This window comes from Triticum aestivum, chromosome 4D (assembly GCF_018294505.1).
Source record: "Triticum aestivum cultivar Chinese Spring chromosome 4D, IWGSC CS RefSeq v2.1, whole genome shotgun sequence".
Classification (NCBI taxonomy): domain Eukaryota; kingdom Viridiplantae; phylum Streptophyta; class Magnoliopsida; order Poales; family Poaceae; genus Triticum; species Triticum aestivum.
Window position 1 is genome coordinate 495,119,971 of NC_057805.1, and position 19,476 is coordinate 495,139,446.

The 19,476-nt window shown below is 47.5% G+C and overlaps 1 protein-coding gene across 1 annotated transcript; it reads left to right on the forward strand.

Moving 5' to 3' along the window:
• Positions 1–500: 500 nt before the first annotated feature.
• LOC123100553 (protein LATE FLOWERING) lies at positions 501–1,874 on the forward strand. The gene is made up of 2 exons (XM_044522464.1): positions 501–1,422; positions 1,540–1,874. Exon 1 carries the CDS (start codon positions 840–842, stop codon positions 1,374–1,376), a length of 537 nt encoding a protein of 178 aa, XP_044378399.1. The 5' UTR covers positions 501–839; the 3' UTR covers positions 1,377–1,422; positions 1,540–1,874.
• The last annotated feature ends 17,602 nt before the right edge of the window (positions 1,875–19,476 follow it).

Here is a 19,476-nt window from a genome sequence, read left to right on the forward strand (position 1 = left end):
GAGTAACATTTGACTAGGAACTCCCTCCACACCCCGGTGATCTCCAACTCTAAAATCATAATACTAGTAAGTACGAGAGTGCTCTTTTGATCCCGAGCACACATGCTCCCTCGTGAACAGTAAAATTCAAAGACATAGGAAAATGTTGATTTTTTTTGAATTTTTTTGTGATAAATATTGATGAATATTTCAACTACGTACAAAATTTTGTGATGAAATGACATTCGTGGAGGCCATGAAAAAAATTGATATTCCAAATGCTTCGAATAATTGTCTTTTCGAAGCATCGTTCTCTTTTTCCCAGACCTCCATAAATGTCATTGAAATTTTGTACGCCGGTGAAAAATTCATCAATGTTTATCACGAAAAAAAATCAGAACTTTTGATGTTTTTAAATTATTTATCAAATTTTACTATTCATATAGGAGCATATGTGCTCGTGATAAAAACTCTGTCCCCGAACATATGCATCGGTTCTTGGAATTTTGTTTTGAGCACGCGCCCCACCCACAGTGAGATGCTGGCCTCTTGTGAACCATAGCCTAGCATAACTTGACTGCAGTACAGTGGCACCTCTGTTTCCTCTCGCTTGGAAGGATTCGGTAACGTCGTTTGGGGGTGGAATGGGGATTCAGAGCATTATTTAAACGCATAAAATCGGATCTCATTCTCAGGTCAGCTCAGTCCATAGCTTTTTACTCCTTTTCCCATTAGAGAAGCGCCGCCGTTACCATTGCTAGCTATCATCCGCTCGGTAGCCAATATTCTTGTGCTGTGCTGTGTAGCACGTGAGACCACAGTAGTACCTGCCTGAGCTAAATTGAAATACATATACCTCGATGAAGAAGGATCTGTGGCAGGCGGCGGCGGCGGTGGTGCCGGATCTGTCGCTGGCGTTGGCGCCGGCGAGCAGCAGCCAAGAGCGGGACGAGGACCCTGTTCCGATGGCGTGCGTGGACGGCAAGCCGGTGCGGCTGTTCCAGTGCCTCTTCTGCGACAAGACGTTCCTCAAGTCGCAGGCGCTCGGCGGCCACCAGAACGCGCACCGCAAGGGCCGCCTCGACGGCCTCCTCTCCGACCCCTACAGCAACGACAGCCTGTTCGGAGGCGCCCCCGTCGCGGCGGCGTCCACCGGGCCGTCGTGCTATTTTGGCACCTCCATCGTCTCGCACGGCGGCGCTGGCGTGGCGGCGGCGCCAACGGCCGCCGATGCCTGCAGGCCAGAGAGGAGGGGGTTGGGCGGCAGGGCTCCGCGGTTCGCGGAGCACGCGCTGCCCCTGGACCCGTATGCTGGAGGCGACGGGGTGGTGGGCTGGCCAAGGGCCTCCGTCGCAAGCGGCGCCGGCGAGGCGTTGGACCTCGAGCTGCGCCTTTAGCTAGCGTCGCCTCGCTGGCTGCTGCGCTGCCACTCATATCGCACAGGTAATGTCATCTTGGGACGATACCACTTTTCCATCGTCCCAGCGTAAAGCCTGTGCTTCGTGGCGATTAGAAATTCACTGCGGTTTAGGCTGAGATTTCCCGACGATGCTACTGCAGTGCCAGTGATCTTCAACTTGTGTAGCAATCTTGACGTACAAAGTGCGTCCAGATGCTGAAGATGGTGGTGAGGGGCGAAGCATATGCTGGAAGAATTGCAATTGAAAATACATGGGATTGGGAGGATACAATCTTCAGGCTGTGACATGATCCCAGCCCGCCCTTTCTGGGTTGGAATATGTACATGTTTCCTGCTTATTCGTCATTTTCCTTTCTGTGTATTTTGCTGTGACGACCCAACTCTGTTTTTTACGGTTTCAGGCGTCGTTGGCTAAAAAAGTTTCTCCAGACACGCACTGTATTTATGCTTAGTATCTTTCTCAGAGTCTCCAAAATATGTGCTCTTAGGACATCTCCAACGCCGTAAATTTCTCCTATATGTCCGGACGTGGTCCCGGACATGATACGGTAAAAGAGCAATCCAACGCTAATTGCAAAGTATAGGGCTGGGAGAAGAAAAAGTAGGTAGGGACCATTCATGTGGTGGAATATTTGTGTGTTGGGAGGAAAGAAAGAAGAGGGGTACTCCCTTCTTCCATCTATATAGGCCTAATGCGTTTTTTGAGGCTAACTTTGACCAAATATTAGAGCAATAATATATGACATGCAAGTTACACAAAGTATACCATCAAATTCGTATGTGAAAGGAGCTTCCAATGATATAATTTTCACATTATACATTTAATGCACTATTAATCTGATCAATAGTCAAAGACGGTCTTAGAAAACGCATTAGACCCTATATAAATGGAAGGAGGGAGTATCATTGCTCCGGCAAAACTCCCCACGTTTGTCTCCAAAATATCAGAATTTAGATGTCCGGACAACTCCGTTGACTGATACAGGGTTCTTATTGGATTGCAAAATTGAACAAATGTGTCCGGCCGAACATATGCCGGTGTTTTACATGTCTCCCCTGAGGATGCCTTTATATGGATTCATCCATTTGTTAAGTACGTATCTAGCTTAACCGTCATGTAACTTGTCACCGTGGTTTTTTTTTGTCACGTCACTTTGCGCATACTTCTTCCGTGCCAAAGTAAGTGGCCCTGATTTAATCTAATTTTATACTAACTTTATATTAAATCAACGTGCTTATTTTAAATTTAGGAAGGACGAAGGGAATAGTACCTACATACGTAGGAGTACGACCAACGGACATGCCCAACAACTAAACAAGCATACTCTCTACTTCTTGATTTGGTAATAATAAGGCAGTACGAGTGATACGAGTGATGAGGTTCCCGCAAGCCAGCCAGTCGATCGTCCTCCTTATCCCTATGTCCACCCATGTACTATGCGACAAACCCGTGCAAGTGGTGTAGTGGAATGACTCACATGCCAGGGCCGACGATAAGAGCCCTGGATGCGCTCTGTGTCGCCCTCGGCTAGCTGTTTGTTTAGCTAGGACTAGGACCGAAATGCTGCTTGGACAACAACATGGGTTCTCGCGAAGAAACCCGTTGTGCCGTAGCACTACGAGAGGAATGGTATATTTTCTGAATAAAAGTGCCTATAAACGCATAAAAAAAGTGCCTATAACTTGCGCTGAATCTCAAAGTGTGGAACGAGGATCAAGAGCAATTTAGTGGCAGCGCGATGGACATAAAAGGCTCTAGAATATCATTTGGAATGCAAATGCCTCGGAGAATTAGAGTTTTTTGAGTTTTTTTTGAAACGGGCAGTGTTTTTTGAGTTGTTCACCACAAAATTATCTTAGGTGTGTGCTCTATCTGTGGTGTGAAAGAGGACGGTGCGTGCCATGCCCTTTTGTCTTTTAAGAAGGCTTGTGCGCTGCATATGTCTATGAGAGATGTTTGAGATTTCCTTGGCAAGGGGTATTTCTATATCCACAGTTACTAATTTTGTTGGATTCGTTGAGTAGGGCTTTGCACGCGCAGGTCTTATTTATCACATCGTCTTGGGCGGCGACGGTGATTTTGGGTGAAGGAAAGGAAATTGTCCTCGCGTGCACTTATTTTATGGATAGCTAAGTTGGGTTGTCATGGCGCGAATGTTGTGGTTTTTAATAATAAAGGAAGGGGAGTGTTGGTAGTGATTCGGTCTATCTAACCTTCCAACACGGGCATTCTGACTCGTTGTCCGCCCCCACCTGATTGTTTTAAAATGAATGTGGATGCCAATTTTATGGCGAGCAGTGGCTTTGCTAGTGTACGCGTAGTGGTGAGCAATTCTGTTGGCGAAGTCATGATTTCCGTTGAACTATATTGCTTGGTGTTCCAGTGTGGAAGAAGTGGAGCTTCTTGCGTGTTAGGCTGTACTCTACATCGGTGTCACTCTGTACAAAACCTATTGTTCTGGAAACATGTTGCTCTTTTGTGTTCCTTCCTTGCAAATAAAATTCTTGTTAGGTCTCTTCTCGTTGATCTAAACGGAGAAGCGCTAAGAATTACAAAAATATACTAAGATTAATCGGCAAGCCAACGTGGTGGCTAGTGAGATCGTGAAATTTAGTTTTGATCAGTCTGATGGTGTTCTTGTAAGTAGCGTTCCACCTTGCGTGGTGTATGTATGTTGTAATAAACGATTGTAAGAATATTTATTATCAATTAATATATGTGGTGGAGTGGCACTCTTGGTTGATGGATCATTTTCAGCCAACGATGGCCCTGCTACAACTGGCATGATATTGAAAAGAGCTGATGGTACAGGGGTGTTTGCAGCATGCCGAGGAATCTTCAACTGTAACAAGGCCTTGGAAGCAAAGGTTCATGCAATCATGCAGGGCAATGGCCTTGGCTACTTGGCTATCCAACACTCGAAATTACCTGTCATCGTCTAGTTAAACTCTTCAGAGGCTCAAGCTACACTATCTAGTGACAATCTTTTCGGGAATGAAGGGAGTTTATTCCCCAAAAGCTCAACCGGGAATAGAATAGCTGTACGGAATAATGTAGTGTTGTTTGACTCCTTAGAGGTCCAGCGTGTATGGAGAAACTCTTGCCTCTTGATTGTAAACCTATAGTTATGGAATAAAAATCCTATTTCCCTTGCAATTTTTCTCATAAAACCAACTCCTATGAGCATTATACATGAGACCAGCTCCTATGTATAAAATACTATTCTTCTCATAAAAGGCGCAACCATATATATCAAAAGAAACTGTCAACACACACGAGAATTAATGAGTGATGAGATGTACAAATCCATCGTCATGGGCACCAAAAATTTGTGCCATGAATTGGAACCGAGTTTCATTAACGGAATAATACATATATTGTACCAAAAAGATCTCTCGAGAGTGTACATCACACTTAGAAGTCATGCTCTAAAATTGACTTTGAAAAGGCATATGACAAGGTCAAGTGGTCTTTCCTTCAACAGGCTCTAAGGATGAAAGGTTTCTCCAATAAATGGCGCCAGTGGATCCACAATTTTGTAACTGGAGGTAGTGTGGCCATCAAAGTCAATAATGATGTAGGCCATTACTTTCAGACAAAAAAAGGACTACGGCAGGGTGACTCCATGTCCCCAATGTTATTTAACATTGTCGCTGACATGTTGGCGATTCTGATTGAGCGCGCCAAGCAGGACGGCCAGATTGCAGGAGTAGTGCCACACCTTGTGGATGGTGGCCTCTCTATTTTACAATACGCCGATGACACAATTCTTTTTATGGAACATGATCTGGACAAGGCTCGAAACCTGAAACTCTTGCTTTCAGCGTTTGAGCAAATGTCGGGTCTCAAAATAAACTTCCATAAAAGCGAATTGTTCTGCTTTGGAGAAGCCGTTGAGGCGGCGGCCGATTATGCCGACCTATTTGGTTGCGCACATGGCCAATTCCCGATTAAATATCTGGGAATACCGATTCATTATGGACGCCTCACCATTGCGGAGTGGAAGCATGTAGAGGAGCGTCTAGAGAAACGGTTGAGTAGTTGGAAAGGCAAACTACTCTCAGTTGGAGGACGACTGGTTTTGATTAACTCTGTCCTCACAAATATGGTTCTCTATATGCCTTCTTTCTTCCAACTCCCAAAAGGGGTCCTAAAAAGACTGGATTATTTCAGATCCAGATTCTTTTGGCAAGGAGACGGTGAAAAGAAAAAATACAGGCTGGCCAAATGGAGCGTGGTTTGTAGGCCGAAAGACCAAGGAGGGCTCGGAATTCATGACTTGCAGGTCAAAAACGAGGCCCTACTCAGTAAATGGTTGTTCAAACTTCTTACTGAGGATGGTGTTTGGCAAACCATGTTGCGCAACAAGTATCTAGGTCAAAAGGCGGTGTCCCAGGCATTTTGGAAACCTGGCGATTCGCACTTTTGGGCTGGCCTCATGGCGGCAAAGAAACATCTCTTTCGCTTTGGGTCTTTCGCGATAAAGGATGGGTCGGAGATTCGTTTTTGGGAAGACATCTGGCTAGGCAATGTCAGTCTCCGAGAACAATATCCAGGCTTATACAACATTGTTCGCGATAAGAATAATACTATTGCGCAAGTCCTCAGTTCATTCCCGCCGAATATTTCGTTCAGGAGGGATTTGATTGGCCCCCGACTTGTGTCATGGCATAATCTTTTATCCCGACTGGATTCGATTAACCTGACACAAGGCCGGGATGTGTTTCACTGGAACCTTACTACATCAGGGTCTTCACTGTAGACTCTATGTATCGTGCGCTCACACATTCAGAGGTACCAGTGAGTAATAACAAGAAAATTTGGAAGTCCAAGATTCCACTAAAAGTGAAAATTTTCATGTGGTATCTTCGTAGGGGGGTTGTGTTAACCAAACACAATCTCGCACGACGCAACTGGCAAGGGAGTAAGAAGTGTTATTTTTGTACTCATGACGAAACAATCAAACACCTCCTTTTCCAATGCAAATTTGCACGTTCTACGTGGTCAGTCATCCAAATAGCGTCAAATTTGTATCCGCCCACAACTATTGCCAATATTTTTTGTCGTGGTTTTGCCACGGCAGATGTCCTAGAGAAAGGACTTAGTCGTGGAGCCATCACTACGGGTTAACTTAAAGGGGTTAAAGCGGACGCAAGAGAGTTTTATACTAGTTCGGCCCCTTATGATGAAGGTAAAAGCCTACGTCTAGTTGTGTGGAATTGCTGGGGTTTCGATGACCAGGGAGCGAATACGCTTTGCCTGAGTCTCGAGTTGTTGTCTGTTTTCCTTGAACCGCCGCCGGGTCGTCCCCTTATATACATGGGTTGACGCCCGTCGGTTTACAGAATCCCAAGGCCGGCTCAAAATCGTGTCCGGCTCGGTCTCTGCTACTTCTATCTTACAACACAAGTTTACATATCAATGCCGGTTTATGTCTACGGGCCTTGAACCGGCTTTGGGCCCTGGGCCTTCATAAAGCGTCACCGTCTGTCTTCATGGACTTCAGATACACATGAACTACTTATGGGGTTAACCCAGCCTCCCCTGGCCGGTTTACGCCCAGTGGTAATATCCCCAACATTAGGCCCCAGATTGATTTGAACTGGTTCATGTCAATCCTCAATACTTAAGAAAATTTCTTCTTCAACATCTTCACATGATCTTGCAAACCGCCGTGACATCATCTTCTAGGATCATGGTAACCCGCCGTGACGTCACTTGTTATTTAAAACTATGTATAATCCACCTTCATTAATGAGCCTCCGACAATCGAGGCGACAGCTCCGCCTCATATCCAAAATTTAGGCTCCTGGATTTACGCGCCTGACGCTTATCTTTCTACCCTTATAAATAGGGCCAGGGGGTCTTTCCATTTTTCCCCCTCGTGCCTCTTCGCGTCGTCGTCTTCCTCGCGCCGACCGACCCTCCAGCTCTGCCGCCGCCGTCGTCCTTCGCCTCTGCTTCGACAAAGGCCGCTGCATCAACCTGATCGTATCAGAGAAAAGCGGTGATCCTCCGCTGCTTCCTCCTGCACCAGTAAGTCCCTCTTCTTCTCGCCCTAGATCCGCCATTAGGGTTCGGTGTTCTTCATAGCTTGAAGCTGTTCTTCCTTCGGTAGCACCAATGGCCGGTTAGATCTTACTATTTTCAGCGCCTTTTGTAGTTTAGACTCCTTTCTTCTTGTTAAGGCACCTGCTTGATATCCAACTCATCTGAACTCACTGAGCTTTTTGAGCGGTTGATATTAGACCAGAGTATATTTTGATTATCCAACACACAGCAGATCTGAAATTCTCATGCCAAACTGTGGAACTTGTTTTTCCCTTCACTTATACATCTTTATACTTATACCTTTAATGCCAAATTAGGCGGTTTAACTTCACAGATAAAATGATAACCCGGTAGATACCATTAGTCCCCTGTTGAACCGCCAATGCATTCATCATTATACTGTTTCCATTGTCAGACTCCGGTTTACGAATAACCAAATCTGGTTTATCAATATGCTTGTATCCTTATACTGCTGTATAGTTGTCCACTGTAAATCTTAAACCGGCAATAATCATGTTTTAGATTTCCATTGCCATGGCCAATCAAGTCTATGAATGCAATAGGGCTCCCTCTCGAGTAACCGAAGAGCAGTTAAACAATCTTGTTAAAACGGGCGCTTCAGCCAAAAAAGATGTCATCCACTGGAGGGTCCCTGGCCCGGAAAATCCTCCTACACCCAAGGACGGAGAGGTAGTCGTGTTTGCTGATCATCTCGGACGAGGTTTTAGCCCTCCCGGTTCAAAAAATTTCCGAGATGTACTAGCTAGCCAATTTTCAGCTGCGCCCTCAAGACATCGGTCCCAATTCCGTGACCAACATCTGCCACTTCCAAGTCTTCTGTGAGGTTTATCTGCAAGAGGAACCTACAGTCGAACTGTTTAGGGATTTCTTTCACTTAAACCGTCGCACAGAGTTCTTGGATGGACCCAATACGGAACTGGGCGGAATGGCGGTTCAGAAAAGGAAGGAAGTCACCTTCCCTCATCCCAAACTCCACAGTCACCCCAAAGAGTGGAACCGGACTTGGTTTTATTGCATGGATACATCTCCACCTGATGAAAACCCCTTGCCGGGTTACCGCCCTGAACGTCTTAGCAACACACATCCTTTTCCTCAGAGGTTGACGGCAAAAGAAAGGGCCAACTATGCTCCCCAATTATCAAAGCTTAGAGCCTTCATGGCGAATGGTTTGACAGGAGTTGATCTTGCTCATTGCTGGATAAGCTTGAGTATCCTGCCCTTAAGCCGGCGCTCCGGTTTGATGTGTGAGTATACGGGGAGTTTGAAGGATGCTCAACGGCACATTGACATTCAGCTTACAGATGCAGAAGTCACTGAGGCTGTAAAGAAAATGCTGAACGAACCGGAGGCTGTCTGTGCCCAAACCGGACTACTCCCTTTCTGCGCTTTCAACAAACCGCCAGCTGTAAGAATCATATAATCTTTTTATCGGAAGTTGCTTTTGTCCAAATATTCTCTGAAAGTGTGATTATTTTCTGACAGGGTGATGATCCACTCTGGAATAAGAAACCACCACAAGATAAACCGGTCAAGCCAGTTCGTCCAAAGACCAAGGTTATCAAAAAACCTGCCCAGAAAAGGACCACTGCATCCTCCGAGCTACCAGCTGACGATGATGTGGGTAATCCCGAATCAGAGGTAGAACTTGACTCTCTTGGTTCATTTCTCGTACATCTCATTGACAATGATTATTATCAGGACGACGCTGAAGGCAGTCATGCTGATGATGTAGAGGTAACCATTCTTTCCTCCGATTCTGATCTTCTGCCAACAACAAAAATCCGTCAAGCACACCGGAAAGTAAAATTTTCTCACCCCCTTGCTTACTTGGACCCAAACTTTCTTTTGAAGACGCAGCAGCACGAGGCTCGCCGCACAACCCGGCATAGCGGCTAGGTAGTTACCTCCGCCGGTTTACCGAACAGTCCGGTTCGAAAACGCCGATCAGAGGTCTCTTATCCCATTGATACTTCATGCCCCAAAGCAGGTTGTTTCTGCCAGCCTCTTAACCCGTCTGATTCAAATTATCAGGGTACTTCTCACTCATCTTCTGGCGAGTCGTCGGCCACAAAACTTCCACCCATCAAAACGGTTCTTGGGTGAGCTATACACTTGTTGTTATCCTTGATGTTGCTATTTTGATATACTGTACTGATCCTCATGTTTATTTTTCTCAGCGCCAAGCCCAGACCCAGCAAGAAAGCTCGGTTGAATAAACCGGCTGATGAAGACGTGGCTGTTGAACCGGAGAAAACTCCAGATCCTGAAGAGACCAACATTGATGCCATACTGAATGACCCACCGCCTCAAGATCATGACTTCGTTGATGAGCAGGCAGAAGTTGACACTACAAGCCATGCTGACCAGCCAACCAGCCCTGTCCGAACTGACAATAAACCGGCAAGTCCAGTTAAAAATACTGACAAACCGCCAACCCCAGTAACGGCTGCTGATGACAAAGATGATGACATTATGATTACTGGCACTGGCCATACTGCTCCGGGCAATCCTGTCGCTTTGTCAAAGCATACTGCCAAAGATGAGCTCTCTGCAACTGGCAAAGGCAAATGGAACACCGATTTGTCAAATTACGCCCATCTGAATGTTCAAGACCTTCACTCTGGCTTCCTGAACCGTCTGTACACCAGCTGTGACTATGAAGCCGGTTTGGTAAATATGATGAAGGAGCGATATGAGGTAACTTCATAAGTGTTTCTATCTTATATTTAATTGCAGCTTATCAACTCCAGTAGCCCCCAAGTGACGGTTTAAGATACCAATTTAAACAGGGACTTAGTAACAATTTCCTGTTTGCAACAATGCATCTTAACTTCACTGATGTAGCCCCCATGGGCCGGTTTAACTTTATAAAGATGAACCAGGACTTTGTAAAAGAATTCCCATATCAGCATTTTATGAGCAAATACACATTAGCCCCCAAGTGCCAAGCTTAATACTTGTATTGTGCTTGAGACTTGTAAAAATTTCTGATAAAGGGCATAACTTGTTATGTACTTGGTACTTCAAATATGTACTATCAACTTATTATATATCTTTCTCTTTGTAGGCTGAACTGAGCAAGAAGGAAAGCCAAACCGCTGATCTGCAAGAGAACCTCAAGTCCCAACAAGCTGAAACCTCCAAAGCAAAGGAAGAATTGACCTGTGCTCTAGGCGCTATGGAGAAACTGAAAGAGGGCTTCAACAAAGAGCAGGCGGTTTGGGAGACTGAAAAATCCGCTTTGATAAAAAGGGCTGAAAAAGCAGAAGCCGCTCTTAAACCGGTGGTTGATGAACTGACCGGCGTGAAGCGGCAGATTCATGCCATGACTGCTGCTGTGTTCGGTAAAACATCCTTGCTTTATACTTTCAACATACCTTCCCATGTGTTGCTGGTTTACTGACGTTTATAATGATGCAGGAACTCGTATTAGCCATCTGGGCGCTGACGTATAGAAGAAATTGAAAGCAGCCTATACTCTGATAGAGCAGCTGTATACCGGTGCGCAGCGGATCATCTGCACCGCTTCACACAATAAACCTCCTCCAACATTGATCAAGGACACCTTAGAAAGGCTATCCATGCTGCCTGCCCGGGTTGAAGAACTAAAGAAAGATGCGGCAAGGGCCGGAGCTCTGACCGCTCTAACCCGGGCAAACGCGTGGGTGCCTGATCTTGATCCGGTGGATGTGGCTAAAGGCTTCCCAAGCTTAAAAGAAGACGGATCAGAATTTGGCCAGGAGGATCTCCGTGCCATAAACCGGGAAGTACGTCCAGTGGCTTGTCAATTGGCTGAAGAAGCTGATCTCTCATACCGCAAGTTATGATGACAAGAACAGACGGGTTGCTGCACCAATTCCGGAAGCGCAAAATCTGATCCCTCCAATCCGTAAGCACACTTATGCCCCTGATATTGAACCGTCCACCCTTATAAGCGACGAAGTTGTGTTCCAAGCGTTAACTGGAATCGACTGGACAACTATTGACTTCCAGCCGCTGGGTAGAGACGAAGAGGATAAACCGGTGCAAGATGATCCGCAGCCGTCAGGGCAAGCTCGTGATCAATCATGATCCGGAGGCCGGTTTAGCCTTCTACATGCTGCAACACGTATTTGAGAAAACCATTATCCTTTTGGGCACTGAAACGCCTTGTAATAGGCTAGTTAAAACACTTGGTCTGTTATGCTTTCGTGCATATTTATCTGCGACTGATGCTTGCTTAATCCGACATGCTTAAGATATGATGTTCATAATCCATAGCCATTTATTCAAACTGTTCCTGCAGATAAGAAGCTTAAAGCGCCCTGGCGGTTTACCACCGGGCGGGTCATGATACCCAAATACATATATATGACCAAGGTTTATAACCAAGGTTGTAAAGATAACCAAATATGGAAATATATGATACCTGTGACCTTTAGGCATAGTGTTGGCTGACCAACTTTGTAGTGAGGGTCATAACCCTAATCTGGAGTATAAGTAACTCCTGTTATATGATATTGGTTGACAATAAAACTGTTCCGGGTTATGATAAACACCGGTTTATTCTATACTGGTGACTTTGAGTCAAAACCAGACCGGGCTTATAGTCTCCGGATTATAACTTGATCATGTACTGACAACTTGTAGTTGACAGCCTAACCGGGTTGATAAACACCGGTTTGAAAACATCACAAATCTTATCAAAAGAAAGAAAAACTTAGCAAAAGGCAAATAAAACCGTTGTAGTCGAGGCTTTTCACGGGCTGCCAGGCCCCAAATTCGAGGCTTTTCATGGGCTGCCAGGCCACTGAGTTAAACCATTTTTGCAAAGCCTTTTAAGATGGTCCTCAATCCTTAACCAATCATCGTTTTAACTTGACAAGTTCAGGGTCTTCATTTTAGAGTAACTTGTCAAAGTTCGAAGGGTCATACCAGGTTTACCTGGGCGGAGTGACTTACTTAAATAGGCAGGTTAACCCGGGGTTTTAGGTGTATACACTAGGCTTCCAAGCCATGGCTTGATAGCCTGTTACAAGTGTAGATTCTTAGTTCATTTCGACAGCAAAGAATCCCCAAGCAACATTGTGAGCTGTGCTCAGTGGGTGCCTATGTTTGAGTTGTTGTTTTACAACACTCTCTTTGGCCCCGGATTGATATGGCTTTGAGCCGATCAAGAGGTGTGACTGTGGTTCGGATACGACCAAGCCCCCAAGTGATGCTGTGGCATTGCGCCGATCAAGAGGTGTAGCTATGGTTCGGATACGACGAAGCCCCCAAGTGATGCTGTGGCATTGCGCCGATCAAGAGGTGTAGCTATGGTTCGGATACGACCAAGCCCCCAAATGATGTAATATAAAGCTTTGAAAAGCTGAATCAAGGGGTAAACCGGACGCCGCTTTATAAATAGAAGCTCCATGTAACCACACATGATGTAAGAAAATCAACAGATACCTCGCTTTAGCTGAGGTTCCGGTTTATTATATTGATCATAATATACACATTGTCATAATATGTACATAAGCAGAGCCTATAGCTCAAGTATAGTAAGGCCGAAGATGAGCAATATTCCACGGCCGGTTGGTCTCCTCCTCCGTTTTACGTGAGTCTTTGCGCTCTCGAACATCGATTAGATAGTATGACCCGTTGTGTAGATTCTTGCTGACCACAAAGGGTCCTTCCCAAGGGGGGGATAGCTTGTGCATGTCCGTCTGATCCTGGATGAGTCGAAGCACCAAATCGCCTTCTTGAAAGGTTCTGGTTCTAACCCGGCTGCTATGATAACGACACAGATCTTGCTGATAAATCGCCGAACGGGCATCCGCCATGTCACGCTCCTCATCTAACAGGTCAAGAGATTCCTGCCGTGCCTTCTCGTTGTCAGCTTCAACATATGCCGCTACACGAGGTGAGTCATGACGGATGTCACTAGGAAGAACCGCTTCCGCTTCATAAACCATGAAGAACGGTGTGTATCCTGTCGATCTGTTGGGTGTGGTATTGATGCTCCATAACACAGAAGGTAACTCCTCAACCCAACAACCCGGCGTCCGTTGCAAAGGAACCATAAGCCGGGGTTTGATGCCTCTCAAGATCTCTTGATTGGCCCTCTCCGCTTGACCATTGGACTGGGGGTGAGCCACTGATGACACGTCAAGCCGGATGTGCTCACGTTGACAGAACTCCTTCATGGCACCCTTTGACAGATTGGTACCATTGTCTGTTATAATGCTGTGTGGAAAGCCAAACCGGAAGATCACCTTTTTGATGAATTGAACCGCCGTAGCTGCATCACACTTACTAACTGGCTCTGCCTCCACCCACTTCGTGAACTTATCAACCGCCACCAAAAGGTGGGTCTTCTTGTCCTTGGATCTCTTGAAAGGCCCAACCATATCCAGGCCCCAAGTTGCAAACGGCCAGGTGATCGGAATCATCCTCAATTCTTGAGCCGGTGCATGAGCGCGCCTTGAGAATTTCTGACAGCCATCACATATTTTGACCAAGTCCTCGGCATCAGCATGAGCTGTCAACCAATAGAAACCGTGACGAAATGCCTTGGCCACCAAAGATTTTGAACCGGCGTGGTGACCACAATCTCCTTCGTGGATCTCACGCAAAATTTCACGGCCTTCCTCAGGAGACACACAGCATTGAAACGCCCCTGTCACACTGCAATGATGTAACTCTCCATTGATAATAGTCATGGACTTGGACCGCCAGATTATCTTCCTGGCCAAAGTTTCATCCTCTGGTAACTCGCCCCGGTTCATATACGCCAGATATGGAACCGTCCAATCCGGGATAACATGAAGAGCCGCCACCAACTGAGCCTCCGGATCAGGAACAGCCAAGTCCTCTTCACCAGGGAGCTTGACGGACGGATTATGCAAAACATCCAGGAAGACATTAGGTGGAACCGGTTTATGTTGGGAACCCAGGCGGCTTAAAGCATCTGTCGCTTCATTCTTCCACCGGTCCACATGATCCACCTGATAACCTTTAAAGTGACCTGCAACAATATCCACCTCACGACGATATGCTGCCATTAGTGGGTCCTTGGAATCCCAAGTGCCGGACACTTGTTGAGCCACTAGATCCGAGTCACCGAAGCACTTAACTCGGCTTAGGTTCATCTCCTTAGCCATCCGAAGACCATGGAGTAAGGCCTCGTATTCAGCTGCATTGTTAGTGCAAGGGAACATTAAACGAAGAACATAACAAAACTTATCACCTCGTGGGGAAGTTAATACGACTCCAGCCCCCGAGCCCTCCAATTGCCTGGACCCATCAAAATGAATAGTTCAATAAGTATGATCCGGCTTCTCCTCTGGCGCTTGTAATTCTGTCCAATCATTGATGAAATCCACAAGTGCCTGAGATTTGATCGCCGTTCGGGGTATGTATTTCAACCCGTGAGGCCCGAGCTCTATAGCCCACTTAGCAATCCGGCCAGTTGCTTCCCTGTTCTCGATTATATCTCCCAACGGAGAAGAGCTGACCACCGTGATGGGATGACCTTGGAAATACTGCTTAAGCTTCCGGCTTGCCATAAAAACCCCATACACCAACTTTTGCCAATGCGGGTACCTCTGCTTGGACTCAATAAGTACCTCACTGATATAGTAGACCGGCCGTCGAACCGGATATTCCTTTCCGGCCTCCTTGCGCTCCACCACAATAGCCACACTAACAGCCCGGGCGTTAGCTGCCACATATAGCAACAATGGCTCTTTGTCAACCGGAGCAGCGAGAACCGGCGGTTTAGCCAGCTACCGCTTTAAGTCCTCAAATGCTTCATTAGCGGCATCACTCCAGACGAAGTTATCCGTTTTCTTCAGCATCTGATACAAAGGAATGGCCTTCTCGCCAAGGCGACTGATAAACCGGCTCAACGCGGCAATCCGTCCTGCCAGGCGTTGAACATCATTGATACACTTCGGTTTGGCCAAGGAGGTGATGGCCTTGATCTTTTCCGGATTAGCTTCAATACCCTGGTTAGACACCAAAAAACCCAAGAGCTTGCCTGCAGGTACACCAAAGACGCACTTGGCTGGATTAAGCATCATTTTGTAAACCCGCAGGTTATCGAAGGTTTCCTTCAAGTCATCAATCAATGTCTCCTTCTTCCTTGATTTCACCACAATATCATCCACATAGGCGTGAACATTGCGGCCGATCTGTTTACGAAGACAATTCTGCACACACCGTTGATAAGTCGCCTAGGCACTCTTGAGCCCAAAGGGCATGGACACATAGCAGAAGGCTCCAAAGGGAGTTATGAAGGTTGTCTTCTCCTGGTCCTTAACTGCCATTTTGATCTGATGATAACCAGAATATGGATCCAAAAAGCTCAAACGCTCGCAACCCGCCGTAGCATCAATAATTTGATCAATACGAGGGAGGGCAAAAGGATCTGCTGGACAAGCTTTGTTAAGGTCTGTGTAGTCCACACACATACGCCAAGTGCCGTTCTTTTTAAGGACCAGCACCGGATTAGCCAACCACTCAAGATGGAATACTTCAACGATAAATCCAGCCGCCAAGAGCCTGGCTACTTCTTCTCCAATAGCTTTGCGTCTTTCTTCATTGAACCGGCGGAGAAACTGCTTGACCGGTTTATACTTGGGATCAACATTGAGAGTGTGCTCAGCGAGTTCTCTCGGTACACCTGGCATGTCAGAAGGCTTCCATGCAAAGATGTCCCGATTCTCACGGATGAACTCGATGAGTGCGCTTTCCTATTTCGGATCCAAGTTAGCGCTGACGCTAAATGCTTGGACGAATCGCCAGGCACGAAGTCAACAAGCTTAGTCTCATCAGCCGATTTAAACTTCAGGGCCGAATCATGCTCTGTAGTTGGTTTCTTCAACGAAATCATATCTGCCGGATCAACATTGTCCTTGTAAAACTTCAACTCTTCTGTCGCACAAACTGACTCAGCATAAGCCGCATCACCTTCTTCACACTCCAGAGCAATCTTGCGGCTCCCATGCACGGTTATAGTTCCCTTGTGACCCGGCATCTTGAGCTGCAGATAGACATAACAAGGCCGTGCCATAAACTTAGCATAAGCTGGCCGTCCAAATAGGGCATGATACGGGCTTCTGATTTTCACCACTTCAAAGGTCAAGGTTTCTGATCTCGAGTCATGCTCATCTCCAAAAGCCACCTCCATAGCTATCTTACCAACAGGATATGCCGACTTACCAGGCACCACACCATGGAACACCGTATTGGACGGTTTAAGATTTTTATCTGTTAACCCCATGCGACGAAAAGTTTCATAATAAAGGATATTGATACTACTTCCTCCATCCATGAGTACCTTAGTGAACTTATAACCTCCCACCTAAGGTGCCACCACTAGAGCCAGATGACCCGGATTGTCAACCCGGGGTGGATGATCTTCTCTACTCCACACAATCGGCTGCTCGGACCAGCGGAAATAACGGGGCACCGCCGGTTCAACGGCATTCACCGCCCTTTTATGAAGCTTCTGATCGCGCTTGTCCAAGCTAGTGGTGAAGACATGATACTGTCCGCTATTCAACTGCTTCGGGTTGCTCTGGTAACCTGACTGCTGCTGTTGCTGCTGATTGCCCTGATGATTATAGCCACCTTGGTTACCCTGATTACTTTGATTGTTATGTCCACCCTGATTGACGTGGAAGCCTGAACCGGAATTTCCAACATCATAACCCGACCCATGAGACCCGGGGCCCGAACCGCCTCCCGGTCCATGATCATACCGGAAAGAATCAGAATTTTTGAACTCTTGCATGATGTAACAATCCTTCTAGAGGTGCGTGGACGGGATCTCCTTCGTCCCATGCTTCGGACAGGGCTGGTTCAACAGATAAGACAAACGGTCCGGATTAGGACTTGGCCCTCCACCGCGCTGGGGCAGTTTACCCTTACGCCGCTGGCCCTTGTCATGTGTATTAGTATTAGCCACAAAGTCTAAACCGTGGCCCGCCTTACGCTTGCCGCCGTTTCCATGACCCGCCGGGTTGTGGTGCTGCCCCTTGGCGTTGCCGCTCTTTTTTCCCTTCCCTGTCTTATCATCGTCAGACTCGGGATCCTTGGTACTATCAGAGTCGGCATACTTCACCAGTGCAGCCATGAGGGTTCCCATGTCATTACAATGACGTTTGAGCCGTCCCAACTTCAACTTCACGGGTTCAAACCGGCAATTTCCCTCCAATGTTAAAACTGCGGTGTCAGCGTTGATGCGGTCCGATGAATGCAAAATCTCCGAGACCCGGCGCACCCAATGGGTTGTTGACTCTCCTTCCTCCTGGACACAGGTAGCTAAGTCCACAATTGACATGGGCTGCTTGCATGTATCCTTGAAATTCTGAATAAACCGGGCTCTCAACTCGGCCCATGACCTGATAGAATTAGTCGGTAAGCTCTTTAGCCAAGTGCGGGCCGTCCCTTCTAGCATCATGGTGAAGTATTTCGCACACGCCGCATCATCCACATCCAGCATCTCCATGGCCATCTCATAGCTTTCGACCCATGTTTCAGGGGATAAATCGGCGGTGTAATTCGGCACCTTGCGCGGGCCCTTGAAATCCTTGGGCAGACGCACATTGCGTAACGCTGGGACGAGACACGGCACTCCCAAAGAACTAGAGGTAACCCCTGGTTCCATCGATGTGGTTGGACAAACCGGAGTAAGCTGACGGGCTTCATGCTGCGCCGCTAACTCGGCTTCTCTGCGTGCCCGAGCCCGGTCCACCACCTCCTGAGCATCACCAGCACCACCCGCCGGGTTATTGCCACGGGGCGGATCACGGTTCCGCGCATTGCTTGACACTGCCGGTTCATCCATACGCCTGCTGTAACTCCGGCTTGGACGGGGAGTGGAATGAATCCGATCGCGGCTATATGAATAAGCCTCCTGTTGAACCAAGGCTGTTTGAAGAAGCTCCTTGACCCGACGCGTCTCGACCGCTGCCGGAGAATCGCCTTCGACCGGGATGGCCGCCAGCCGTGAAGCGCCAGCGACAATGTTGTCCATCGGGTTAGAGTAATGACCCGGTGGCGTGGGGATATGCGGTGTTACAATGTTGTTCTGACGAGGCGGATCCACCAAACGTGGCTGAACCGGCGCCCCTGCTCCAGGTGCCTCCGCCCGGTTTACCACCGGCGGATTACTGGTCCCTGCTCCTGGGGTGTTAAAGAGATTTCTAGCTTCATAAACCAGCGGCAGGCGAGATCTGTACCTCCTCTTGAGGACTTCGTTCGACGCACTTTGATCCAGCATAATCCGGTAAGCTTGTGCATCCAAAGCGGCCCGCTCCACGGCCATCCTGGTATCCTCAGCTGCTAAGTCGGCTTTGGCCTGGGTGATCTGATCTTTCACTTTCGCGATTTCCGCATTGTGTGCATCCTGATCCGCCGGGTTAACCTCCGCCATCAGTGTTGCCAACGCGTCAAACAAATCAGATAGAACCCGAGCTGGCGGTCGCACAGGGCCTCCTGCCCTGGCCGCTGTTACCGCTGTCGATCCAGAAATCATCGCTGCTGCGGTCGAAGAGTGGAGCGCCGGTTGCGTACCGGCCATGAAGATCGCAACCCAGTTTGGCAGATCAAAGGGGTCCGGAATACTGTCGCCATCGGAACAGCCCCCAATCCGGCCATCTTGTAACTGATATAACGATTCGGTCTCTCCGGTTGATGACTCGTCGCCGGAATAAACGACGGTCTCACCACCAGATTCCGATCTATCCTCATATTCCTCTCCATGGATAACTCCCACGAAGGCACGCTTCATGACAGGCTTGACCCGAGCAGATCTCACACGCTGAGCCGTTTCGACGACGTCGATGCAGATGTCCGGCTCAGGGCCCGGTTCGCCGATCTTGCCAATGAAAATGTGTATGCCACCAAAGGGGACCCGGTACCCGTACTCGATTGAGCCGGCCTCGGGGCCCCAGCCTGCATCGTCGATGTAGAGCTTGCCGCGACGACTCTTGGTCATCCGGCCCACAGCGTAACCCTTGAGTCCTTCGAA

Excerpts from the sequence above, each read along its gene's own strand:
- LOC123100553 (XM_044522464.1), top strand. The coding sequence starts at position 840 with ATGAAGAAGGATCTGTGGCAGGCGGCGGCGGCGGTGGTGCCGGATCTG.